This window comes from Notolepis coatsorum, assembly GCF_963971535.1.
Source record: "Notolepis coatsorum genome assembly, chromosome: 3".
In the NCBI taxonomy this organism is placed as follows: Eukaryota; Metazoa; Chordata; class Actinopteri; order Aulopiformes; family Paralepididae; genus Notolepis; species Notolepis coatsorum.
In genome coordinates, this window is record NC_140167.1 from 38,970,582 (window position 1) to 38,998,175 (window position 27,594).

Below are 27,594 nucleotides of genomic sequence, written 5' to 3' on the forward strand. Positions count from 1 at the left end.
AAAGGACAGGACCCAGCACTGAACCTTGCGGCACATCATTAGTTATGGACAAGAATTCCGATTGAGCAGGGCCCGATTTCACACAGACGTCTAGAAGATGGATAATCCTGAAACCAATTACATGCACCCCTATCCATGCCAATACTAGATCACCTTTTTAAAAGCAGGTTATCAACTGTATCAAAGGTTTTTGACAGATCTATAAAGGGAGCAGCAGTGTTTCCTATTATCTACAGCTGAAATGATGTCACAGGCTGTGGTACACCTTCACAAGTAACCACTGCACTCAGGGCACCAAAAACAGGCAACACCTGTGTGTTACGATGACTTGTGAAAATGAAGAAGACAGACGGAATAAAGAACAAGCTTATGACACACTTACCTATAGAACCCTTGTTTCTGAGTCATCAGTTAGGTACAGTATATTCCATACTCACTTTTTGCTGTTGGCAACTTTTGAGGTGCTGTTTAGTGATTTCTTGGGCTACTTCAGCCTTGTTCCTGTCATCCTGCCTCAGCCTCCGTCTCTCCTGCTGTTTCTCCTCCAGCTGCTTCTGTAGAGCCAACACCCTCTCATCCACAGTTACCATCTGCTGCCGCACAGCCAGCCTGGTTCTCTCATCCTCTTTCCTGCCACACACCCAAGTTTCAAGTTCAAGTTTGCTTTTATTTGTCATGTATAAAGTACATGTACATTACAGTGAAATGCTTGGTTCTGTATGAGCCCCTGAGAATGTGCTTCATACAGTAAAAAAAAAAAGTAAGTAAAAGGGGAATGAAGTCCCAACACTATACAAACTAAAGTAAAAACCAAAGTACAATGAAGTAAAAATGCAGACAACGAGGTACAAAAAAGCAAACTTAAAAAAAAGATATGCTAAATGCAGAAATGAGGTATGGATGTAGTGCAAATCTCTGTAATAAATAGATCAAATATGGTGTAGTGTTAAAGTGAGAGTTAAGGTGAGTAGAGTGTTTGTTTAAAGTGAGTGTGTGTGCAATGAGTGTAGATGCATTTCACTGTATGCTTGTATGCCGTGACAAATAAAACTCTTGACTCTTGACTTGGATGGGTTGATGTTACATAGTCATTGAGCATCCTGATGGCCTGGGGATAAAAGCTCCTTCTGAGTCTTTCTGTACTGGCCATGAGACTCCGGTAGCACTTGTCTGACTGCAGCAGTGCAAAGAGTCAGTTGTTTGGGTGACTAGTATTTTTTTTTTTATTATTATTATCTTTTCCCCCCTCCTTTTTCCATTTTTCTCCCATCCCAATGTTAGTCGTTATGCCAATTCCCAATCCCCTTCCTGGTCGTTGCGCACTCTACCCCCTACCGTCGGTCTGGGAGGGCGGAGACTATCACATGCTTCCTCCGACACATGTGTAGCCAGCCCACCGCTTCTTTTCACCTGGCAGCGCAGACTCTCACTGGGGGAGTGTAATGTGTGGAATGATCACACTATCTTCCAGATCCTTCCCTCGTTGTGCAGGCGCCCCGACCGAACTGTAGGAGTCGCTGTTTACAACGACCAGGACCCACCCCACTGGCTTTCCCACCCGCTGACACTGCCATTTGTGTCAGTATGGACGGTCGACCAAGCCGGAGGTACCGCAGCTGGATTCGATCCCACTGTCTTGCTTAGTCCGCTGCGCTACCCGGCCGCCCGCGGGGGTGACTAGAGTCTTTGACTATTCTTAGCCTTGGCCCTGCAACACTTGTAAATGTCCTGGAGATTGGGAAGCCCACTTCCAATTGTGCGTTCGCCTGATCGGGCCACCCTCTGCAGTTACCAGTTAGGATGCATGAAAGGGGGGGGGGGTCGTTTCTGATTAATTGATTGTCAATAACGGCATTCGTTATTACAACATACGCTGATCAGGGTGATGGCTATGAAAACAAGGCACAATCAAGCTGAAATTGACGTTAAATTTCTCTTAGCTGTGGCCGGTGGGATTCCAAAAAGAATATTCCAATTATTTGATTGTCATCTGGTAGATCGTATGTCCATTTGGCCCACGACATAACCCACCACAGCATAATGAATCTGGGGTCCAGAAAACGATTCAATGCGATCGGGTGAAGCCCTAGGTTCAGGTTAGCGCCTGGAGTGTTTAGCGTGTGGCACAGCCCAATACACAAGGTTTCAAATGGTGCTCGATACCGCCGCCTGGTAGGATGCGGCCAGTATTGCACTTTAGCGATCTCAGACTCAGCCCCATGATAACACCAGGCTCCCTGGATGGATAATGAATGGAAATATCGAATAAAAGAAATAACGAGCAAATAACGAGTATACTCGTTGTTGGCGTTCAATGATTGGTGGCCAATAACGAGTTTAATCGTTGTTGGCAGTGAATGAGTTAAGGATCTTCTGACTCACTTTAAACTTCCTTAAGCGCCTAAGAAAGTAGAGGCGCTGCCGTGTCTTCTTGTCAATGTGGTCCATGTAAAGTCCTCTGATATGTGGACTCCGAGGTACTTGAAACTGTTCACTCTCTCGACCGGTGCCCCATAGATGCTGAGACCTCCTAAAATCCATAATGATTTCTTTGGTTTAGCTGACGTTCAGGAAGAGGCTGTTCTCCTGGCACCACAGTGCCAGGTTATCTACCTCTCCCAGGTAGGCCCTCTCGTCGTGCAGAGATCAGGCCCACCACAGCTGTGTCGTCAGCAAACGTAATGATTGTGTTCAGGGCTCAAAATTGCGACCGAAATTGTATCTGTGCCACCTCAAAATATAATTGGGAGCATTCGTGCAAGTGAAAATAATTGTTCTGGTGCGAATTTTACTCAGGGTATTGTTTAAGCCAGTGGACAATATTTTCACGGACAGATGGCGGCGAACCTACGTAAATACAAATACGCCGGACCGGCCTCCAGTAGGCCCGACAAAGCCTCGACTTCCAGTCCCATTTCCAAGCCGCCGCTAACCACATCGCCATGGATGCCCGGCGTGGACACTGCAGCCTTCGAAGGCGGAGATTCTCCTCGCGCTAAAATCAGACTTCGCAGCGATAATAAAATCAGAATTGAAAGGTGCACTTTCCAAAGAGTTCAACCTTATCAGAAACGATCTGAAAGAGATGAAAGCGGAAATGCGAAGTTGTATTACGACACTCCACGAGGAGGTGGACAAAATGGGGGTCTCAATCAAGGACATGGAAGACGGTCTTTCGACGTGGTCAGACGAGGTGGTAACGTTACAAACCACAGTCAAAGACTTAAAGACAGAGGTGGCCGGTCTCAGGGGAAAGTGTGAGGACATGGAAGGAAGAATGAGGAGGTGTAACGTAAGGATACTAGGAGTAGCTGAGACGGATGGCTCAAGCTCCACAGCGGCGGTCTCAAAACTACTGACAGACGTGCTACAAATGGATGAGGTGCTGGTCGACCGCTCGCACAGAACACTGGGGCCGAAGAGGACAGACGGGAAGCCACGCGCCATTGTGGCTAAGCTTCACTACTACCAAGACTGTGTCGAGGTGCTGAACCGGGCGCGTGCCCAGGCTCCATTACAGATCAACGGAGTGACTATTGCAATCTTCCCGGACTATGCCATGAACGTCGCCAAAGCCAGAGCTGCGTTTACGGAGGTGAGGAAGTTACTACGCGGCCGAGAGGACACCCGGTACGGCATTCTTTTTCCAGCCCGATTTCGCATCATGTACAAGGGAGAAGATAGAGTTCATCGATGCAAGTGAAGCGATGGGCTACGTCAGAAAGAACACTGTGCATGCAGCAACGGGAGAGGTCGGGTAGGCTACCTTTGGTAGACACAATGCTAGCATTCTTAAAAAAATAAAAAAATAGGGGAGCTCCAGTAGCTCACCGCATATCTCGGCGCTATTTCTGCGTCGGGGAAAACCGTGCTCGTCACGGATCTGGGGGACACGAGTTCGATTCCCGGACCCGCCGTCATTTCTCAGAATGTCTTCCCCTGCTCTACATCCCATTTCAACCTGTTTCTGTTGGTCATACTTGACCAGAAAAGCGATAAACGCTAAAAAATAAAGTTTAAAAAAAAAAAAAAAAAAAAAAAAAGGATTCTCGAGATAGTTTTCTCTGCACATCACTATAATCTTTTTCGATCAGAAAGGGGAGATACTCGGATATTTATATGTTATATCTGTACCGTACAGATGTTGTGAATGATGTGTCATCTTGTCCTCAACGGGTTACTACTTGCTAAAAGGTCACTGTAAAATCTGCTATTTAACAATCTAGTGTAACGAGCCACCTACTCAGCTTCAAGAATTTACCACTGGTTATTATTAAGCTATATAATTCACTCAACATCCAGCGGATCTCTGATCCTATACTAACAGCCACTTATGATGTACAGGTGATGTGAACAGTGTATCATTTAGGCTCCAATAGGACAATATGTATACACATACAGACATATAAACATGTACACACAGGGCGGCTACGTGGCATAGTGGGCAAGGCGCTCGCCACGAATGCAGAGACGCTGGGCTCGCCTGTTCGAGCCCTGCAGCGCTCCACATTGCTTTCAGTTTAGCTGGTCGTTCATACTAATACACATTGGCCGTATTAGGGGGTGGGAAACTGATGGGTGGGGATCGGGCGTTGTGGACAGCGACTCCTACAGGTCGGTTGGTGCGCCTGCGCAGTAGAATCAGGAAGTGTCGGGGGCAGCGTGAGCCTCCCACGCGTTACTCCTCGCCACTGAGAGATCGAGCTGCGCAGGTGAAAAGATGCGACTGCTGTTACCTCCAGTACCGGAGGGGACTTGTGCTATGTATGACTTAGTCCACATTGCAGCCGGCTTGTGGGAGGCAAGAAACAGCGTTCGTGACAGGGGAGGGTTGAATTGGATGATACGAAATTGGGATGGGAGAAAATATAGAAAATGGGAGAAAAAGTGGATAAAAAAATAAATAAACATGTACACACACTTGTGCTATGTATGACTTAGTCCACATTGCAGCCGGCTTGTGGGAGGCAAGAAACAGCTTTCGTGACAGGGGAGGGTTGAATTGGATGATACGAAATTGGGATGGGAGAAAATATAGAAAATGGGAGAAAAAGTGGATAAAAGAATAAATAAACATGTACACACACGCTCACACCTACGCTGACGCACGCTCGCACACCTAATGGATACACTATCTAGACATATCACACACACGTAGGCGCATATTACGCGCATGCACACACACATATACAATTAAGCATTACATCACACGCAGGAGTGGTTTGTGACCAATAAACCATGCCTAGGGGTGGTCGTTAGGCCCGAGGCGCAGCCGAGGGTCGTTAGACCCCCCTAGGCATGGTTTATTGGTCACAAATCACGACTGCACGTGGTGTAAAGCTTTTATACAACTGCCAGATTCATCCAACCTTATTTCTATACAATAAACACACATTAATCGAAGATTTATTGAAAAAACCATCCGCCAGAAAAAGTAGTTCCCACAACTACAAAAAAGACAAGTTGCCTCCATGTGGAAGCAGCTTGAAGTGCATCCAACCAAACTAACACATCCAACTGTGTATTATTGGAATGATTGAGAGAAGTTGCCTCATGTGGAAGCAGCTTGAAGTGCATCCAACCAACTAACACATCCAACTGTGTATTATTGGAATGATTGATTGAAAATTTTATTACCAGATGCAGAATGGGTACAATACAGTACGGCTCAATACACACAATTGTTAAGGGAATGCAGACCTACTTTCCATAGAACTTCATTCTTAGATGCTTCTATATAAAGTAGGTAAAACAAATTAAAAGGTTTTCTTTGCCCTATAGGAAAAAAAACGTTTTCTTCGCCCTATTTTTTTATTTATTTCTTTTAGCCTAAACTTAACCAGTTGGAAACCAGGGGTACAGTAATAAAATTAGCAATCAACCAATCAATCAATTCAATAGACCATGCTCACTTAAAACAGCGCTGCTTCTCTCTCAGTCTGACTCCCCCGCTGTTGCAGACAGGAGTGTGTGTGTGTGTGTGTGTGTGCGTGTGTGTGCGTGTGTGTGTGTGTGTGTGTGTGTGTGTGTGTGTGTGTGTGTGTGTGTTTGTGGGTACGCCAGCGTCGGACAGTGTGAGAGTGAACGCTGCAGTCAGTGGGAAGGAAGTAGAAATTTAAATCAATCAATTAATCTATCAATCAATCCGCGATTTTTCTTTTGTTCTAGATTGACTCAAGACCCATCAATTACATCATCCAACATTGTTTAAAGGACTAACACATTCCCCTTGACAGAATCGCTTCATATTTAGTCGTTATGGTGCTTTCAACATAACCATTTGTTGTCCGCGATGTTGTTTTCTCCCGGAGTGAGCCGGGGAGGGTTATGTGATTCGGTTGTGGGCGGGTCCTGAGCCCAGGACCGTGGATTGTTGCCAATAAAGACGTGTGAATGGCCAATCAGAATCGAGAAATTTGCATGCCGTTGTATAAACACATTTACACACTACACAGACACATGGGCATAGACCCACACACTCACACCTCCACACTCATACACTTACACCCCGGCTGTGTCCGATACATCCACGCACACACACACATAGGTTCACGTGCACACAACTGCACAAACACTGAAGGGCACACGCCCAGACACACACCCATTTATAGACACATGGACACACGCACGTTCGCACACACACACACCCACACTCCCACGCCTCTTCCAATTTGTTCTAGATCACCCAACCAGGCACCCATTTCTGTGTTTAACGGGGCACGTTGGTTGGCCTTGTTTGGGAGTATGGTGTTCGGCCTTACTCCAGGGCCTGCTTAATGTGATGTTGTTAATGTTAATATATTACTGTTATGCTTACCGTTTACTGTTGCCACCTCTATTACCTTACCTGGTTGGGTGTATCTCACTGGGCAGCTGAAGATTTCATATAGTACCAAGATCTGAGTAAAACGTTTACCTTTACTTTTCTTTTCTTTCTCTTTATTATTTTCTTTTACCTAAGGGGCTCGACGAGGGCCTGAGCGGCTGGCTCTATAGAGAACCTCCAACACAAGCACTTTATGTGTGGATTAGTTTCTGAAGGGTATTTTGGGCACCTTGTTTTTTATAGGTGTCAGGGGGGGGGGGTTACCAGACTTGTACATTCAACATGCTTAATCGATCAGACGTCTGTTTTGCTTTTCACCTGCATTTGTGCTGAGCATGTATACTGTCAGAGGTTGTATCAAAAAATTCCACAATATTTGGGATCCTTTCCTAACTTTCTTTGAGGGTATGGAAGCGGATAATGTGACAAAGGCGATCTGACTGGCCTTCCTAGTCTCTCAGCTTGTTATTCTTTTATGTTCTTACTTTTCTTTTTTCTTACTTTTCTTTTTCTCTATCTACAGAATACGAATATGTCACTGCTGTCTGGTGATTTAAAAGCTAAAAGGAAAAACATTGATTAATAAATGCTTTAATGTATTTTAGAATGATTTTGTCTGGTATAGGGGTGGGGGGAGGGAGGGAGGAAGGGCCTTATTTTATTTTTCTTTTCTTTTGGCCCATGTGGGACCGCCTGTAAAAACTAAATCTTCAAATAAAAAAACCTTGTTCAAAAAAAAAGTTAGGTATCCGACGCACTTCCTGCGAGGACAGGAAGCCGTCATGAAATCGTTGTAGTCATATTAATTGTAGTCTTTTAGTCTTATTAACTAAAAGATTTTAACAAAATAAAAAGCAGCAGCACTATTGGATAACTGAGTCATGTTTGCTATGTATTTCTTTCTTTAGGGATAGGACATTTGTTTCACAGTTTTAGCATGATGTTTTATGGCTAGGTTAAACACAGGTTTTTGTTTTTAAGAGGGGGGGTTTGATTTGATTTGATTGAAGTTTATTTCAAATATGCAACACAACAAACAAACATCAAGTACAGATATAGCCTTAAGCCGTTCAAATAATAAATGTATACTTTTTTTTTAAATAATAATAATAAAAAAGAACCGATAAGAGTATCGATAAAGTACTGAACCGTTAAGCAGTATCGATAAGAGTAGTAGTATCGATAAAATCCTAACGATACCCATCCCTAATTACAGTACTGTTATATTGTTGTTTTTTTATCAATAAAAAATATATTACATATATATTGTTGGTGCTCCTTACATTTTGGTGGGTGCTCCTACATTTTTGCTGGTGCTCCCAACTTTTTGAAGTTGGGAGCACCAGTGCTACCAAGTAAAAATGTTAATTTCGAGCCCTAGTGTTGTTGTTGTGCTTTGCCATACAGTCATACGTGTGTAAAGTGAGTTGAGGAGGGGGCTCAGAACATAGCCCTGGGGGGCACCTGTGTTGAGTGATGGATGAGGAGGTGCAGTTACCTGCTCTCACCACTTGGGGTCTTCCTGTCAGGAAGTCCAAGACCGACCAAAACCAGCATCAATGTGTGAGTTTGTGTATGCATGTGTGTGAGTGTGAGTGTGAGTGTGAGTGTGAGTGTGTGTGTGTGTGTGTGTGTGTGTGTGTGTGTGTGTGTGTGTGTGTGTGTGTGTGTGTGTGTGTGTGTGTGTGTTCGTGTGCGTGCGTGCGCGTGTGTGTGTGTCAAATTCTCTCTGTCACAATGCCAGGTATTGCAAGACACTCCAGAGCTGGAGGCCAGAGGCAGGTTTTGTTGTCTGACCTGCATGCAGCAGCCTGGGCCAGGGCTTTCCTGTGGAGGTTGTTGATGTCCAGCTGTTCCAACAGGAGCAGCTCCTTGTTCTGTTTGTCCTCCACGATGCGCTCCCGTCGCTCTGACTGCTCCCGCTGCTTTGCCTTGTTCAGAATGGCCAGCCTCTCCTTCAGCTCAGCCAGAGACATCTCGCCCAACAAGTCGTGGCCTGCCGTCTTGAGACACAGGCAGAAATTAACATTGTGCTACTATGAATACAAACGAGTAAAAATACAAAAATATGTATTTTGCTTAACTTTGAGAGATGGGGTGTTAAAGGAGGAATTTGTGACTACTGTCTTTGTTTTGCTTTGTTTCCACCTCAGTCTGAAATGAATTGTCTGGACCTTTGATACAAGCACTTACAACAGGTGACAATTAAGACTGTAAAAAGAGTTTTTTTTTAATGTTATTTATTAGCCTCCAGATAAAGGTAGCTAGTCTTCCTTGGGACCACTGGAGATATATGTATGGGATAAAGAGAGTTTTGGAAAGCGTATATTTAATCTACATTCTGGGTTGTAGCTTAAATATGAAATATCAGGGAGAAACTTTAAGGAAAATACTACTCTTCTTCTACTCACCTCTGTGTCATCCACAAACTTGTGTCTGATGAGCTGAACGGACTGCATGGCATGGATCTCACGGATTAGCTCGAACCTTCTACTGAGCTCTGCCTGCGCGTCCTCCAGGGCCTGGCGAAGCAGCTCTCGATTCTGCACCGAGACTTCTTTTACTGTAGCAAACATTTGCATGAAACATGAGAACGCAAAATGTTATGGGGAGCTCTCCGAACATTGTGAGCCAGGTGCCAGGTGAGGTGACGTACCTATACGCTGCTTGAACTCGTGCAGTTTCCGCTTAGCTGCCTTGGAGTTCTTGTGTCCTTCTGATACCTCCTGCACCAAGTCTCTCATTTCTTTCTCCTCTTGTAACCTCGTCTTGGCATATTGCTTCATCAACTCCGCCATCTTGGAGACACAATAGACCAACCATTAAAAACCATACTCAACAGTGTATTCACACACAAACCACCCATTCACTCACACATTCACACAATGATGGCGGAGGCGACCATGCAAGATGTCAACCTGCTCATCGAGAGCATTAGGGGTTAAGTGGCTTGCTCAAGGACACTTTGACACGCTGCCCAGGAATCTAACCGGGAACCTTGTGATTACCAGACGACTGCTCTACTTCCTTCGCCGCAAATGAAACCATACAAGAAGAGGAGAGAGGCATATTCTTTTAGTTTTAACCCTCCTGGTTTCCTCAAATTGAATTTACACTATTTATCCTTGGGGTCATTTTGACCCCAGCAGTTTAAACCTCCAGAAGATTATCATAATCAAAACTGTTACCCAAATGTATGTTTCAGGTGTAGAATATATATTATGTGGCTATCGAAAAATCTACATAAAATCACACTGATTGACATAACATTTTAAAGAAAGATCTTGGCTGTGAGTTTGTTACGCTCTCGTCTGCCCTGTCTTGTTTCTCTGTCATCAAAGCATATGACACAAGATATAATATGGAATGTCTTTAGAGACATGGTGGCTGGAAATATTGCCCTTCCAGTGTCAGCATTCCAAAGACTTGTGTAGTAACTTCCTAGCTTAATCTTCGTACTCTGCGCTGTGTTTTAACCTTATAAAGCTCTTTGAAGTACTACTTAGCTACAAATGCAGATAACCATGTATGTGATGGTTTTCTGCTCGTACACCTTCAGAGAACACGGCGCGGCGGTTGAAGAAATCGAGTTCTGAGCAGTTTGAAAAGGAATCCGTGTTTAATAAGAAGGATTTCAATCAATACAAATCAAAGATTTGAAAGAACAATTGCAATAAAACCTGATGGAAGACCTCACTATGCCGAGGTTCACCAGACTTTAGGCTAAATATTCAATATCTATGGACATGTCTCGTCTCGGCTTCTTCAGATGGTAGGTTTTCGCGGCCGTCTCTTCTGCTGCGTGTTTTCCTCAGTCTGTTGGAGAGAGAAAGGGTGTGTGTTCTTTGTCGCTTCCTGGGTCTCTGTTCGGGTCGGTTGTTGTGCCTCTACTAGCACGGAGTCTGCTAATATCAAATTTAGGCTCCGCCTCTAATGTTACGGCAAGCGGGCGTTTTCCAACCTCTCCTCGAGTGTTCCTATTGGAGGACACGTACTCTCAACTCTCATTGGCTAACTCCTGATCGTGACGTTTTACATCGAATTGTGTCACGATGTGGTTTCAAATGGTCTTTTCTTTTGATCTGTGATGGTTATCTGCTCTTTTGTTTTCAGCAGAGACAAACTGGCATCTCAAATGGCAGTTTCATTGTTGGAACAGATGGCCTAGGGCCCTGGGTTGTAAAATCACCCATGTTATTGACTTTCCCAGGAAGGATCAAACGAGACACTATCTCTCACTCAATAAGCGTCTGCTTGTTTCAACCCCCCTCCACAGAGATTTGAGGAAGCCCGAACCAACAGCTGCATTACTAAGTCAGAGGTGTCTCGTTTCTTGTACTTTAGGAGGGGGGGGGGAGAAAAGTGTATGTATTGTACCTCTGTGTTTTCGCCATTCTGTGCTTCATGATATACAGTACAATAACCACCAGTTTGGCTGGAATTCTACTACACTTGCTGTTGCTTCTCCTTTCAATTTGTACTCCTGCTAAAATGAGAAACCCAATGTAGGCTTGCAAGTGGGTCCCATCCAACTCCTTCCAACTGTCCCCATACACGTGCCTCCCCTCTAAATTCGTCATGTCAAGTATATCCTTCTCAACTAATAGTGTTATGAAGAACTTGAATGCTGACTTTATGTCTTGGACATGGCTGACAGTGTATCTGGTGGGGCCTGGAACCATTTTTATGATATTAGCAGCATTAAGCCTACCCTGTTGTTCAAGTGCCGGACCATGATAACTTTCCTTTTTGGAAAGTAACGTGTCTGCTTGTGGTTGAGAGACAACAGGAGCATCTGCACTAAGTCTCATTCTCATCAGAGGAGGATGCCTCATAATCAGGGTCTCAGACGCATTCTCTTCAATGTCACTTTCACCGTCAAAGAGCTGTGACAAAACTTCACTGGCAGAAAACATTTTCTTCAAGGTCATTTTCAATTTAGAGACGACATGAAGTGAAACCACACAGAGCACCAAGAGAAATGCTTTAGAAGACTATGCAAGCATTTACGTTTGCTCCTCCCCTATGTTGCGTAAACTGCCAATGTCCTTTCGGGAATCATATGTAAAAAAAATGAAAAAAGTAGTAGAACGCGCTCACCTCACTAGACTTGACACTGGGTGCTGTAACCTCTGATATCATACATAAAAATAGGGAAACAATGTCCAGGCACGCACTCCAGGTTTTTCCAAATTTATTGGCAGCCTGTAATCATGACGTTTCGGTGTGAACACACCTTCTTCAGAATGGCTTGCAACAGAATGGTTCACACCGAAACGTCATGATTACAGGCTGCCAATACATTTGGAAAAACCTGGAGTGCGTGCCTGGACATTGTTTCCCTATTTTTATGGGAATCATATGTCCCCATGTTGCTGGAAATGTCAGATCTCTCACTATGTGGGTATTATGCCCCCTCGGGCCCTCCCCTCCCCGTGTTGCAGGAACCATATGCCCCACCCCTGTAAAGTTCTGGGTTCTCGGGTCTGGTTGACCTGAGATCCCGGCTACCATCCTGTCACCTGTGACTTTCCTCTCCCTTGATTGTATTATTGGTTGTCACCTGGTATTGGCTGTCACTCTGTGGAACGTGTGGAATGTCTGGTATGTTGCCCTCAAATAACTCCTGTCTTCTCTGTTCCTCGTCGGCTCTTCACACAATCTCCAGAACCACTACGCAGCGGTACCAAGAGACAAGTGCTGCAGTAACTAGCATTCTATCCTTTTGTTCTCTGTTGATCAGTACTCCTATTTACCTAAACTGCTCTACGGTTGTTCCTAATAAAGAGGATACCCGAATTGTGAAGAACGAACCTACTCTCTGTCTCCTTATTGCCAACCACTATTGGAACTCTACACTCTTACCTGGTGCCATCGTAACACACCCCCAATTCACTGGAAATATCAGAGTTCTCGCAAAGTGGGTTATATGCACACACACCCTCCCCATTTCACAGGAAATATCAGAGTTCTCATGGATAGTTTCCCCTCCCCATGTGAACTATGAGTGGTTCTCTCACTGCAGGTATGGTATGTTAAATTAGGGCCCTAAAGCAGAGGGATTTATTTTAAGATTATAAATTTGCATGTAAAGTCACCTCAATATCATCCTAAACAATCAAAACAAATATGTGTAAAATGTTGAATTTCTTTTTATGTTTTATACAGTTAAAACAGCCTGGGGTCAAATTGACCCCAAGGAAAACTGATGCGTACAAAGTGTGTACAGGACATTCAAAACATATCGTCATGTTAATTTTATGTTTACCCATGTCAACCATTTATTTAGATACGTTAAACATTGAATGGGGTAAAATTGACCCCAAGGATAACAAGGGCAAGGGGGTTAAGACTGTTTATTTAGTAAGGCATAGCAGTTAAGGATACACACGTGAGTGAGGTTGGAGCCAAAAGGTGCTGCTGCTCTAATTTGAATTGCCCCATGACCGCTATTTTAATCACTTCCAGGGTCCTGTTGACCTTTGAAAACCATTGTCGCCAATGGCGACTGACACCCACCTCCTCTTTCTTCAGCTGGGCAGTCTTCTGGTTAAGTACCATTATGCGGGTACGGGCCGTAGCAGCCTCCTCATAGCTGATTTGTCCGTCAAGATGCTTGCACTCGACATGGGCCAGCTCCTCCTCGAGGTCCCGCTCACGCATCTCCCTCTGCCACTGCAGGAATGATGAGGGTTCACCCTCCCCCCCAATCAAGCGGTCCATTCTTTGGTAAACACACGCACAACAGATATGGACAAAGAGACAACCGGACAGAGACAATGTCAAGTATAGGAACTTCTCATCCAAAGCATGCACACGCGCACACACACACACGCACGCACGCACGCACGCACGCACGCACGCACGCACGCACGCACGCACGCACGCACGCACGCACGCACGCACGCACGCACGCACGCACGCACGCACGCACGCACGCACGCACGCACGCACGCACGCACGCACGCACGCACGCACGCACGCACACACACACACACACACACACACACACACACACACACACACACACACACACACACACACACACACACACACACACACACACACACACACACACACACACACACACACACACACACACACACACACACACACACACACATCAACACTCCACAAAAGATCCACTAATAAACAGTGACAGAAAAATATTCAAAATTTTAAGTATGGACAGCCACGTGAATACAAAAATACAATATTATATTTGCTCAAATAGCACATAGAATACTTGGGCACAGAAAGAGGGCTCATCCCGTGTCAGACCTCTGATGTTGAAATTCATATTCAGTACTTTTTACTTGCTAGGAGCCCTTTACCTGGCAGCACACCGGAATTGAGGAGTGATATTATCTAGTTATTTATATACAACAGTATATAGTTATAACAGTTTATACTTGTTATTATAACATTATCATATACCTTTGCTGCTCTTCTTCCACCTTGCGGTTATATAGCGCCCCCTCCCTCAAGATGGCTGTGTTGTTAAGCTTGATGGGCCAGTTGTTAGTCTGATGGGGTCATTCAAATGCACACCTCAGTGGATATTCACTAAAAAATATTACTGACACATTATTCAAAACAAAAAAACTCTGTCCACATGACGTGGTTTAAACCCCGCACAGAGTGACATATATACATGTAGTACAATGCCAAAGCAGTAGGTGGCGATGTAGTTCAAACATGAAGGCAATTGCAACCAATCAGAAGGGTTTAGAATTAATACTGGAAACTGAACTGAAGCCTGAACACAAACATCCCTCCTTGCTCACAGCCAAATTAGCTAAAAATGATACATTCACTGTGTGTTCTGCCTCATTTGTTGATGAAACAAAACCAACATCAACACAATTTACCACCAAGAGCGGAGTTTAGTTTCACAAAAAGATCGCCGATTTTGTTAGCTTACGTGCTAACGTAATAATAAAGTAACGTTAAAGATGAACTTCTAAAAGCAATGGAAATAGCTGTGTTACCTTGTGAGTGGCTGGAGCTCCAGAGGAGTGAACCGAATTGAACTTGAGTTTGGATTCGAGGCTGTCCTGAATCTGGGATATTAAATTCTGCAAAACATGATGATTCGGCAGAAATGTGATTCATAGGCATAAAATAGTGGCACTGTGCTTGAATGTTTAAAAAAAAATTAAGGATAGACATTATAAAACTAAATACCTCCATAGTACAATACACCAGAAGGTTATTTACTCAATATTCTTGTAATCCTCACAGGCCTAAATATAAAACAATCAAATTCACATTGGGCACAATCTATTGCAAAAAAACTGGATAAAATAATCCCCACCTTTGTGTGCTCGGACTTCTGCGGGTTTGCACATTTGAACTGTTTGATATTTGCCTCATGCCGGATTTGCTTGGGTGAAAAAACAATACAAATGTTATAACAATGGCATAAGAGAAGTGTGGGCAAATAATGATAAGAATTATGATTATCTGTAAGGTACATTGAATAAACCAAGCACACGTTAAAGCATAATAACTCATGACAAGGGGAACGTTGTACCTCAGCCTTTTCACGGTTAATTAGTTTGATCTCCTCCATGACCTGCACTGCTTTTGGAGGCATGTAAGTGCTGCTTGGCACCTAAAGATACAATACAAGCATGATAGAACACAATTACACAACACAATGATACAACACAATGCCTATCATAGTGGCTTGTTTGTCATGCATTCTCTTTCCTTAATCTGATCTCTGTGATAGCTGATAGGGTATGTTACACAGGGCAAAAAAAGCCTGCTGCAGTTGGTAAACACAGTGTGACAAAAGATGAAAAGATGGAGGGAAACTGACTGGTTGGTGTTTTTCCTGCTGTTGAATGGGCTCGGGTACAGGGAGCGAGCGAGGTTTAGGTTTGGTGAGAGAGAACTCCTGGGGTTGTGTGGTTTTGGCGGGAGCTCTCTTGACCCGACTCCCTCCAGACATTCCGGCAGCAAGCTGATCCATCAAAATCTCCATCTCAGGGCACCATCTAGTGGAGACAATAGGCAGGCTTGTGCTTTCAAGTTTCAAGTTTCTTTAATAGTTGTCATACAGAAGTACAGAATACTTTTATACAAAATGCTTCTTACTGTTGCGCTCCAGAGACTGTGCAAGACAAGATAAGTATGAAATAAAATAACATAGTAAAATTAGAAGTAAAAAAAATGAGGTCACAGTGTTCAGTTTAGACATATGTACAATGTTCGATGCAGAATAGACGTAGTTACCATACAATATACAATACTGTGCAGTGTACTAATATACAATACTATATAGTGCAAGGCAGAAATGGAGAAATGGGACGAGGTGCAATTTAGGTACAATTCACAGTAGGTGTACGAGTTCATATACTGTAAGGCAGTAAGATAATAGTCAAGGCATGTCACTATGTCCACTAGACACTGGCCAGTTGGTGAAAAGGTGTATTTCATGAAATGGAATGGATTCAATTTTGCCTGCCAATTAAATTCCTCAGCGGTCATCATCATCATCAAACCTTTATTTGTATAGGCAAGTTAGTTAAGAACAAGTTCTTATTTTCAATAACGGCCTATTTGGGGGTAAAAAGCCCCCTAGGGGAAAGGGGATGGGGGATAAAATAAAATAAATAAAACACAAAGGAACATTATTAAAAAGGCAGAACATACAGAGCAACAACTGAACAGAACAACAACTGACAGACAACAGAACAATAGTGGCAGCATGGTGTTAGCACACGAAGAAGCAGCTACATGACTCGAGTGCTCTAGGGAGTTTGTTAAAGTTTCCTTAAACAATCGAATTGAGCGGTCAGGTGGCGTAGCAGATTGCGCTCGTCACCAATGCAAGAGACTGCGGTCTCGACTCCCGGAGTCAGCATTGCCTTGGCTTGGGCTGATCGCTATACTAACTTGTTTGGCTGGATTAGGGGGAGGGAAGCCGTGGGTGGGAGGCTGGCGTTGTGGACAGCGACGTCTACAGGTCGGGTCTGGGCGCTTGCTCAGCGGAGGCAGGACGTGAGAAAGGCAGCGTGACCTCCCACGCGTTACACTTCACCAATGAGAGCCCTCGCTGCCAGGTGAGAAGAGAGCCACTGGCTGTCGCCGCACGTGTCGGAGGAAGCGTGCGGATACTTCAGGGTTCCCTTGTACCGACCAGTAGGAGAACATGCGCACAACAACCAGGTAATTGGCACAACGACTAAATTTGGACGGGGAGAAAACAGAAAAATCTGAGAAAGAGATACAAAAAAAAAAAATATCGAATTGAAATAAACGTTTCCATATTTAAGGTTTTTTGTAGTGTGTTCCAGCTATCAGCTGCCGCGTATAAAGGAGGAACGGCCTTGTGAGGAGTTGGCATGGGGGGCATTTACCAGGATATGTGTGGCTGATCGGGTATGGTAATTCGGGAGTGGACGAGGGTGGACTAGGCGAGTAAGGTAAGGGGGAGTACGGCCTAGAAGTGTTTTATATACAAAGGCCAGCCAGTGGATGTTGCGTCTAATTTCCAGGGAGGGCCAGTTTACTAGGGACAGGGAGTAGCTTGCAGTGGTGGATCCTGTAGGGGGCATTGGACAAAGGAGTTTAGTACAGTGGTTCTCAAAGTGGGGTCCGGGGACCCCCAGGGGTCTTTGAGGGTGTTCCCAGCAATTTGGGTAATTTTGATATTGTAACCGAGTGGATTTGAACCTGGGACCATAGGATCCATTGGCAGTCGCACTAACCAGCTGAGTTAAAGGGCCAAACCCATTAGCAGGTGCTGGTTGATTGCAACCGACCCCCTGGAAGTGCATCCTTGCACATTCTTTTGTCCACATGTGCACTTTCCCGGGATTAAGGCACTGAGATCTCACCACCATTGCTGATACAGATTCACAGGGCAGTGAGATGCCACCGCAGCCACCAGTGTAACAGAGTGGTTTGAACCTGGAACCATAGGATCCACAGGTGGCCGCCCTAACCAGCTGAGCTAAAGGATCCAACTTGTTAGCAGGTGCTGGTTGACTGTGACCGACTCCTTAGTAGCAACAGTTGTGATTGGAGGATAAAGAAAAGAGGGCAGGGTTTGAGATAGGTCAAGACCTGAATAGAATTAATGACGTTCTCTTGCAGTGACTTGTCCTGAACTAGGCTATGCACTAATATGAAAATGTGAAAACAATACTGATAATACATTTTCTGTTATGACCAATAACTGATGTGGTCTAGTCTGTATAAAATAAAAGGTTCCTACGGTTATCCAATTTTATACATGGTGAAAGTGATAAGACATGAAAACACTGTAAATGGCTTTATTTTTGTTTCTGCAATCTATTTCAATGCTGCTGTGCATGTGCAAGTACCCCCAAAAAAAAAAAAAAAAAAGTGCAGTTAAGACAGATTATGTACTTTCAAATTTGAAGCATGCCAACTTTAAGAGGATGTAACCAGAGCAGCACAACTGGACTACTTTAACATAAACTTTAGAGGTCAAGGGATTGAGGTTTGAACGCTTCCAAGGACTGGAATACACTAACATCATGTAGAATCTGTCTCTACCTTATGGTTTATCTTTTTTTATTGGAAGAATTTATGCAGATTTATACATTTCAGTTATATTTCCAAATTATACAACTTCCATTTCCTTCCCCATTCCTATCCCCTAACCCCACCCCATCCCACCCAGTGAGGGCGACGACAAACATACATATAATTCACATAAATAAAAAAAAATTAAAATAATTAAACATAAATACAGATGTGACAGACAAAACTACGCAAAAAGAAATGAAGTAAAATTAAAAGAAATAAGAAAAAATATAAATAAGAAAGACAGTAGTAATAATAATATAAGTAATACTCTCCATTTTAGTAGCATAATTTCCAGATGGTAAAACAAATAAAATGGAAAGTAAATTTAACACCCTCAGCAGACCACCACAATGCCATCTCCCCAGCCATACGTGGGCTAGCAGTGTCAGGAAGGTAGGTGGGGGAAGGAGGGGGGTCATGGGGTCCAAAGTTTGGAAGGAGTCATATGGGTTTTGAAATGAAGTAGGAAGGGCTGCCATGTTTTGTGGAAGGTATCTGTGTGGCCTTGTGTTGTAAATCTGATTTTCTCTATATGTATGAGAGACATAACATCCCTCATCCAGTGTAAGTGTGAAGGGGGAGTGGCTGCCTTCCAGTTAATTAGGATGAGGCGTCTGGCAATGAGTGAGGCAAAGGCCATGGCATTGGATTGCCCAATAGATATCGCAGCGTTCTCCGGTGTCAGACCAAATAATGCAATAAGAGGGCATGGGTCAACATTCACAGAAAATATATCTGAATAAGATTTAAAAATGGAAGTCCAGAAAGGGGCCAGTGCTGGACAATGCCAAAACATATGGATAAGTGAGCCAGGGGCTTGGTGGCACCGGTCGCATGTGGGATCCATGCCAGGGTTTATCTTCGCAAGTCTAGTCTTTGACCAATATAGACGGTGGAGGAGCTTGAACTGTATCAGTGAATGGCGGGCACATATTGAAGAAGAGTGTGAGGTTTTGTCCGCTGCTCACCAACTTTCTCTGTTTTCTTTAAGCCTACTGTTAGAAATTCCCTTCTCACTCACTCTCTCTAGCCCCCACCCTCTCGTTCTTTACTCTCGTTTACTCTCAGTGGCCACACCTGGACTATTATCAATTACCTCTCGCACCTGTGGTGGCAGGCTAATTAGTTCCCCTGTGGGCTTTAAATACCAGGGCTCTTCCCCTCGTTTCGGGTGGGGTCGTGTTGTATTCATGCTGAGTCATATTCTCTAACATCTAGACTCTTTCGGGAGATCCTCTGGTCTACCAATGCTGTATATGGATTTCTCCAGCCTTGAGATGTTTTGCTCCAGCCTTCGTCTGCTGTCGCCGTAGCCTGTGGAGGAGACTGTTCTGCGCTCCCTGTAACTTCCACGGGAGGCACCCCAGCGTTCCACTGCAGACCCCAGCGCAGCTGTTCGTCCTGACGCACATCTAGACCAACGCGCATCTTCCGGACCCTCGGGCTTGGCACGCTCTCCAGTCACCAGCGCGCAACGCGCATCTGCAAGGGCTTGGCACGCTCTCCAGTCACCAGCGCGCAACGCGCATCTTCAAGGGCTTGGCACGCTCTCCAGTCTCCAGCGCGCAACGCGCATCTTCAAGGGCTTGGCACGCTCTCCAGTCTCCAGCGCGCAACGCGCATCTTCCAAAGATCCTCGTGCTTGGCACACTCCTCCTCGCAGACGCACCCCGATGCGTCTCTCGGTTCCGACGTGCACACCAAGGTGTGGCGCGCCACTCTGTTCCTCGGCTCCGACAGCGGCTACCCGGTGGACGACACCCTCGCCACCGCCACTGTTCCAGCACTCTGTTCCTCGGCTCCGACAGTCGGCTACCCGGTGGACGACACCCTCGCCACCGCCACTGTTCCAGCACTCTGTTCCTCGGCTCCGACAGCGGCTACCCGGTGGACGACACCCTCGCCACCGCCACTGTTCCAGCACTCTGTTCCTCGGCTCCGACAGCGGCTACCCGGTGGACGACACCCTCGCCACCGCCACTGTTCCAGCACTCTGTTCCTCGGCTCCAACAGTCGGCTACCCGGTGGACGACACCCTCGCCACCGCCACTGTTCCAGCACTCTGTTCCTCGGCTCGGACAGCCAGCCACCCGGTGGCGATGCCCTCGCCCCGCTGCTGTCCCTGTACCATTACGCATACGCCTGGGTGAGTTTTGATTGTGATGTCACTCACCCAGCGTAATGCCTCTTGCCCCCGTTCCCGCTGCTGTTTCCTGTACCATTACGCATACGCCTGGGTGAGTTTTGATTGTGATGTCACTCACCCAGCGTAATGCCTCTTGCCCCCGTTCCCGCTGCTGTTTCCTGTACCATTACGCATACGCCTGGGTGAGTTTTGATTGTGATGTCACTCACCCAGCGTAATGCCTCTTGCCCCCGTTCCCGCTGCTGTTTCCTGTACCATTACGCATACGCCTGGGTGAGTTTTGATTGTGATGTCACTCACCCAGCGTAATGCCTCTTGCCCCCGTCTCGCTGCTGTTCCTGTACCTTTACGCATACGCCTGGGTGAGTTTTGATTGTGATGTCACTCACCCAGCGTATTGCCTCCTTTAGTTCTCACTTAGTTAGTAGTTTGGACATTTCATCTCCCACTCTGTTTTTGTTCTCACTTAGATAGTATTTTTGGACATTACATCTCCCCCTGTGTGTTTGTCACACAAAGATATTATTACTTTGTTACTTTGTTTATTTGGACTGTTCTGCATCTGCTCTGTTTGTTCCCTTTTGAATATTAACCCTCTCCTCTGTTCTGCAGAGCGGCCCAGATGTTTTCCCACCAGTCCCCAGTTCCTCCCTGTCCCCAGCCCGCCTCCGCGGGTCTCTGTCCCCAGTTCCTCCCTGTTCCCCAGCCCGCCTCCGCGGGCCTCAGTCCCCTCTGTCCCTAGTCTCCCCTTTCTAGTTCCACCTAGTTCCTGGTCCCAAGTTCTCCCCTTCTAGTTCCACCTAGTTCCTTGTCCCTAGTTCTCCTAGTCCCCAGTTCTCCTGTTCCCTAGCTCTCCTTGTCCCGACTTCTCCTAGTCTCTAGTTCCTCTGTTTCCTTTAACCTTCCCCTAGTGTTCCTTTAACCTTCCCCTAGCGTTCCTTTAATGTTTCCCCTAGCGTTCATTAACCTTCCCTTAGTGTTCCCTTTTCCTGCCCGCCTCTTAAAGGCACCTAGTTTTTCCCCTCTTGTTATATTCCTGTATTTGTGTTCTCCCTTAAAGGGACAGTGCCCTTTTTCCCTGTCTCTCAATAAATATCTGTTTCTTGGCAAACCATCATACCTGTCTTGTGTTGTGCGATTGGGGTCGGTTACAAACCATAACAAAGAGTGTATTCGGGCAAGAGCATTTTCCCATTCTTTGTCTGTAAATTGATGATTTAGATCGGACTCCCAGTTTTGTCTTATAGCCAGTACTGAAGAAGGTAGGGATAGGGATATGATGTTATATAGTTTAGATATTGAGCCTTTGGTTGCAACCTTCACCTCCAAGATGCGGTCAATCACAGTTTTTGGAGGTATATGGGGGAACTGAGCAAATTTGTTCTTAACGAAATCACGTATCTGTAAATATCTGAAAAAATTAGTTTTTGGTAAGTTAAACTTTAGGGACAATTGTGTGAAAGACATAAATGAACTGTCTTGGTACAAATCATAAATGCTCAGAATGCCATTCTTAGACCAGTTGCTGAAGGCTTCATCCACCATAGAGGGAGGAAAAAGGATGTTTTTGTGGACAGGTGAGGATGGTGACATGGCGTGGAGACCAAAGTGTTTTCTGAACTGGGTCCAGATCCGGAGGGAGTGTTGTACTAAGGGGTTGTTGGTGTTCTGGGCGGTTGTGACTGGGAGTGAAGAGCAAACTAAGGATTGTAAAGATGTTCTAGATTAGAACAAGATGCCCTTTCCATGTCCACCCATGCCGGCACCCACTGACAAAGTCCGTAATGGGAATGACTCCAATAAAGAATACTGTGAATATTTGCAGCCCAATAGTAGGTCAAGAAATTGGGTAGTGCAAAGCCTCCCTGCAATTTAGGCTTCTGGAGAGCCGTTTTATTTATTCGGACTGGGCGTTTATTCCAGATAAAATCTGATATTGCCCTGTTGAGGGCTTTGAAAAATGACTTTGGAATGAAGGTTGGAATATTTTGAAATAAATACAGAAATTTCTGTAATGTGTTCATTTTCACAGTATTCACTCTGCCAACAAGTGATAAAGGAAGTGAGGACCATCTGATAAAATCCTGCTTAGTGCGCTCCAGTAGAGGGGTGAAGTTGGATGCTATGAGATTAGAATGTTTACGTGTTATCATTATGCCAAGGTAACGGAAGCAGCTTGGGGAAAGCTTGAAGGGAAACATAGAGGGGGGAGATTTCTAGCCAATGAGTTTATGGGGAAAAGTTCACTCTTGTTTTATTTTTTATCTACTTATTTCTCCCATTTTCTATTTTTCTCCCATCCCAATTCCGTATTGTCCCAATTCTACCCTCCCCTGTCTCGAACGCTGTTAGGCCATGCCTCCCACAGGTCGGCTGCAATGTGGACCAAGCCTTGCATCATGTGTCCCCTCCGGTACACGAGGAGGCAGCTGTCGCATCTTTTCACCTGAACAGCGCGATCTCTCAACGGCGAGGGTCTGCGCCATGTGAGGGACACGCCACCTTCGTTGCTTCCTGATTCTGCTGCGCAGGCGCACCAACCGACCTGTAGGAGTCGCTGTCCACAATGTCCGATCCCCACCCACCAGCTTCCCACCCCCTAACAGGGACGTGCACAGGACTTTAGAGGGGCAGGTGCTCAAAGGCTGAAAAGGGCACTACACTTGTGTGTATATATTAAGCGAGCGCGATTTGTAAGGGCCCTTTTCGGGCGGGGGGCCCCCTTTTTATGCTTTTTGGGGGGTTTTGGTGATCAAATATTGAATATTGAACTATAATAATCAGTGCAGGAGCTCACTTATCCTTGAAAGACACTTTTATCACTGACTTAAAAGGCCCATACATCTCCATAAATGTTCAGGGGGGAGGGAATAAGTGCTTACCCTACAGACCCCAAGAAGTGCTGTATATTCTGTATTGTTTAATATAAATGCATTTTTTATTCCAATCCCAATTTGTATTTGAGATTCCCAAATCCCATCGGACTTGACTTCTTTGTGTCCCTCAATGAGTGTAATACCAGCATTCAACAGCGGTTTCTATCATGATCATCATCACCACCCACGCTATGCATAAAATATATAGGTCCGCGGAGAGGCATGCTGAGGAGGCCGTGCAAACTGCAATGGAATATGGGGCATCTCTCTCTCTTTACCTAATATTTTGATTCTATCCTGACATTTTTCAGTTGGAAGGGCAGTCTATATGCGTAACAGTAAAAAAAAAATTATTTTTATTTTTTTTCAAAAAGGGCACTTTTTTGATGAGGCTCAAAAAGGCAGGTGCTCAGGCACCCCTTGGCCTCTATGTGTGCACGTGCCTGCCCCCTAATACTGCCAATTGTATTAGTATGAACGACCAGCCAAGCTGGTAGCAATGTCGAGAGCTGGGCTTGAACCCAGAATCTCCTGCATTAGTGGCGAGCGCCTTGCCCACTGCGCCACTTAGCCGCCAAGTTCACTCTTGTTTAAAGTAAATTTATAACCAGAAAAGAAAAGGACACGTGGAAGTGTGGCCGCTGGATCCACGATATACAGCAGGACATCGTCCGCATATAGCGAGATTCTTTGTTCCTGTCGATCTCTAATGATGCCTTGGACATGGCGGTCCAATGCGAAAGGTAATAGCTAGTGGCTCGATCGCTAACACAAATAATAGCGGAGAGAGAGGGCAACCCTGTCTTGTGCCGCGATGTAGGGGGAAATATTCCGAAGTCACATCATTTGTTCGAACTGATGCCACTGGAGAGGAGTTTGACCCAGGACATACATTTCTCGCCAAAACCGAATTTCTGCAAAGTATAGAATAAGTAGTCCCATTCAACCCGGTCAAAGGCCTTCTCTGCGTCAAGCGCAACAACGACCTCTGCAACGGGAGACTCTGTGGGGGAGTAAATTATATTCATAAGGCGCCGCAGGTTGAAAAAAGCCATTCTATCCTTCACAAAACCAGACTGATCTGAATGGATAATACTTGGTGTAACAGATTCCAGTCGCCGAGCAAGTACCTTTGCCAAGATCTTTGCTTCATTGTTGAGGAGGGAAATAGGACGATATGAGCCAGTCTTTCGGGTCCTTATCTTTTTTTAAGAGCAGGGATATTGAGGCTTGGTAGAGAGTCGGAGGAAGCGAGCGGGATTGAAATGATTCTTCAAACATTGAAGCCATAATGGGACATAACTGGGTGGAATATTTTTTTAAGAATTCCACAGGGAACCCGTCTGAGCCTGGGCTTTTCCCACTCTGCATCATAGTTAAAGCCTGTTGAATTTCATCAGCGCTAATGGGCTCTTCTCCAAAAGCATCATTGAATCATTGTCTATGACTGGTATATCCAAATCTGCAAAAAAACTATTCATGAGAGAGGGGTCTTTAGGGGAATCAGAGGTGAATAGTGAAGAATAAAATGTTTTGAATTGACTATTTATTTCCAATGGGTCCGTATAGATCTCTCCAGTGGCAGAATTAATTTGCGTGATCAAGTTCTGAGCGGTGCGGTGTCTTAGCTGTAGTGCCAGCACTTTGCTAGGTTTGTCACCAAATTCGAAAAAAGACTGGCGTGATTTGAGTAGAAGCTGCTCAGCATGACTGGTGGAGAGGTTAAATTCTGTCTGTAAAGTCACTCTTTCATTATAAAGTGAAGGTGTCGGAGAGACTGAATATGAATGATCCAATTTAAGAATTTGGTCTGAAAGTTCAGAGCGTCTGCTGTTGCGCAGTTTATTACGTCGAGCACAGTTTGAAATAATTTCTCCACGGAGAAAAGCTTTAAGAGCTTCCCAAATGATGGACATAGACATGCCAGGGGTAGAATTTACCTCAATAAAAAATGTGATCTTAGTGGACAGGAACGACAAGAATGAGTTCTCAGATAGCAAAGAAATTCAAATAAAAAAAACTCTACCTTTATATAAGTAGAGCTTCGAATGGAGGACTTTTACAGAGTATACTATTTTATCTGGGTATTTCTACTTTTACTTAAGTAAAGGAACTGTGTATTTCTTCCACCACTGCCTATATCTGCCCAGATGTGCTCATCTGGCCGATCAAAAACAACACAGATTTTGGCATAATATATATTGTGTATCACTATCCTGTTTACCTCAGCAAAGGGACAATCCAGTTTCTCTCCACATAGGCACCATCATAGATCCGACTCCACTCTTCTCGGATCCATGTGGTGAGGTTTGTGACACTGAAGAAGAACCTCAGGAACTAGAATGACATACACAGTTACTCAGCCCTCTCCTTAACCTACTTGTATCATTCTGCATGGTGGTAGCTCACCATGCTAGGGTGCATACCATACAATTACACCATCCTGGGATTGAATCTGGCCTAAGACCCTTGTTGCATGTTATCCCCCTTCTCTACATCCCTGATTTCCTGACACTCACGTTATCTAATAAAGCATAAATGCCCTCAAATGTAAAGGTATTGTATGCATTGGAGCTACTGAATCTTTCAAACTTGAGTTTCCTCACTTTTTCCATCTTCCTGATGTCCAGAGATTTGACAATGTTGCTGAAGTTCTGAAGTCCAAGGTCATCAAGGCAGAATATGGAGAGGTAACAGATGACTGAAGAATGACAGAAGCAAAAAAAAAGTCAACTTTGATAAGAGTAGGTGACTTTTGGCCCATCCTGCAACTAGAGGCCTTTGCAGGGCATTTTCACAGCTCTGTATTGTGACTCCATAAACAACATTGCCTGTACCGGACTGGACCCCAGCTGTTTGGACTGAAATACAACAGTATTTGAATTTGAACAGAGCTACCTGTACCCATAATACCACAAAAAAACTATCATAACAATCCAAAATATAATTTGTGAAGATGTCTTCAGCATATTGTCAACTTACTGGCAAACGGATTGTGATCTCTTCTGAATAAACCTTTCCCATTCTGTGCATAGAAGACATTGATGACAATGTCCAGTATTTTTTTGTACTCAACACATCCGGAAACGATGTCAAGTATGAACTTCTTATCCAAAGCATCCAGGTTCTGGAAGACATTTGTGAAGTGGTCATTAGAATATTAATAAAGTAATCCGCATGCATGCACGCACGCACACACAAAGAAGATTATGTTGGTCTAAACTTGCCTCCATTGCCTTTGAGGCATCTTCTGAAGATGTGAAGTCGTCCAAAGACTGCTTGGCTGTACTGAACTTATCAAGCAGCATGGTAGCTTCCTTAATAAGTGATCCATAGCGTGATGCCATTTCCGTCATTGTAATGCTAGTGCAAACGTGGTGATTGATTGTTGTAATGAGAGAGAAAATAAACGTCGCAGATGACGATGAATTGGGGTAATAATTAACAATACTTATCAATGGATAAGCAGAAAATTATTGTAAGCATATTTAGTAGTGAGCTGGCAACAACTCAACAATGGAGAAGCATACATTCTTAGCTGTAGCCATTTGCTCGTCGTTTAGCTCATACCTGTCAACCATCCCGCTTTTCCCGGGATTTTCCCGTATTTCAACCTTCCTTCCCGCCGTCATCCCGTTAAAATATTTTCCCCGTTTAAAAAAAAAAATTATTTTTACAAAATGGCTGCAGTGTAGATTGAACGTTAGCGCAGGACGTTAGACCGGAAGCAAGTTGCGACCCAAAGAAGAAGAAGCGCAACCAGATATCACAGAGAAGAGCTACCGGCAAAGTGGGGTTGTTCCCGGAGAGCTCACTCTCGGCCGTGGTTTCTCAGTGTATAATGTATGGTGCTCTCCCTCAACATGCGAGTAGGGTGAGACAACACCATTCTTTAGTCCAAATAATACCCTACTTTATACTATATTATTGTCATTCGTTTAATGTAAAGTCAGTCTTACATTGGCACTGCTTTAACGTTGCATTTACCCATAATCCATTGCTGTATTAGACCCATGTGCCAGTATAACTTTTGTAAAGTAATGAAGAGCAAATGTAAAGTTAATCAATACACAATGAAACAATATCTTTATCTATATCACATGTTAAAACTACTTTAATAAAAGAAGATTTCCAGGCGGCTAGGTGGCACAGTGGGCAAGGCGCTCGCCACCAACGCA

At 44.7% G+C, this 27,594-nt stretch overlaps 1 protein-coding gene across 1 annotated transcript in view; it reads right to left on the bottom strand.

Annotated features, from left to right (window-relative positions):
- Positions 1-26,763, bottom strand: part of cfap99 (cilia and flagella associated protein 99) — a gene marked incomplete at both ends in the record, with an annotated part of 28,795 nt that extends 2,032 nt beyond the window's left edge. The window contains 13 exons of the mRNA XM_084311175.1: positions 438-630; positions 8,624-8,829; positions 9,238-9,389; positions 9,483-9,624; positions 13,346-13,550; positions 14,264-14,352; positions 14,818-14,904; positions 15,363-15,443; positions 15,654-15,831; positions 25,641-25,753; positions 26,023-26,117; positions 26,399-26,543; positions 26,644-26,763. Of these exons, the coding sequence (XP_084167301.1) occupies positions 438-630; positions 8,624-8,829; positions 9,238-9,389; positions 9,483-9,624; positions 13,346-13,550; positions 14,264-14,352; positions 14,818-14,904; positions 15,363-15,443; positions 15,654-15,831; positions 25,641-25,753; positions 26,023-26,117; positions 26,399-26,543; positions 26,644-26,763 (1,806 nt within the window). The remainder of the gene's footprint in view (positions 1-437; positions 631-8,623; positions 8,830-9,237; positions 9,390-9,482; positions 9,625-13,345; positions 13,551-14,263; positions 14,353-14,817; positions 14,905-15,362; positions 15,444-15,653; positions 15,832-25,640; positions 25,754-26,022; positions 26,118-26,398; positions 26,544-26,643) is intronic.
- Positions 26,764-27,594: the final 831 nt, after the last annotated feature.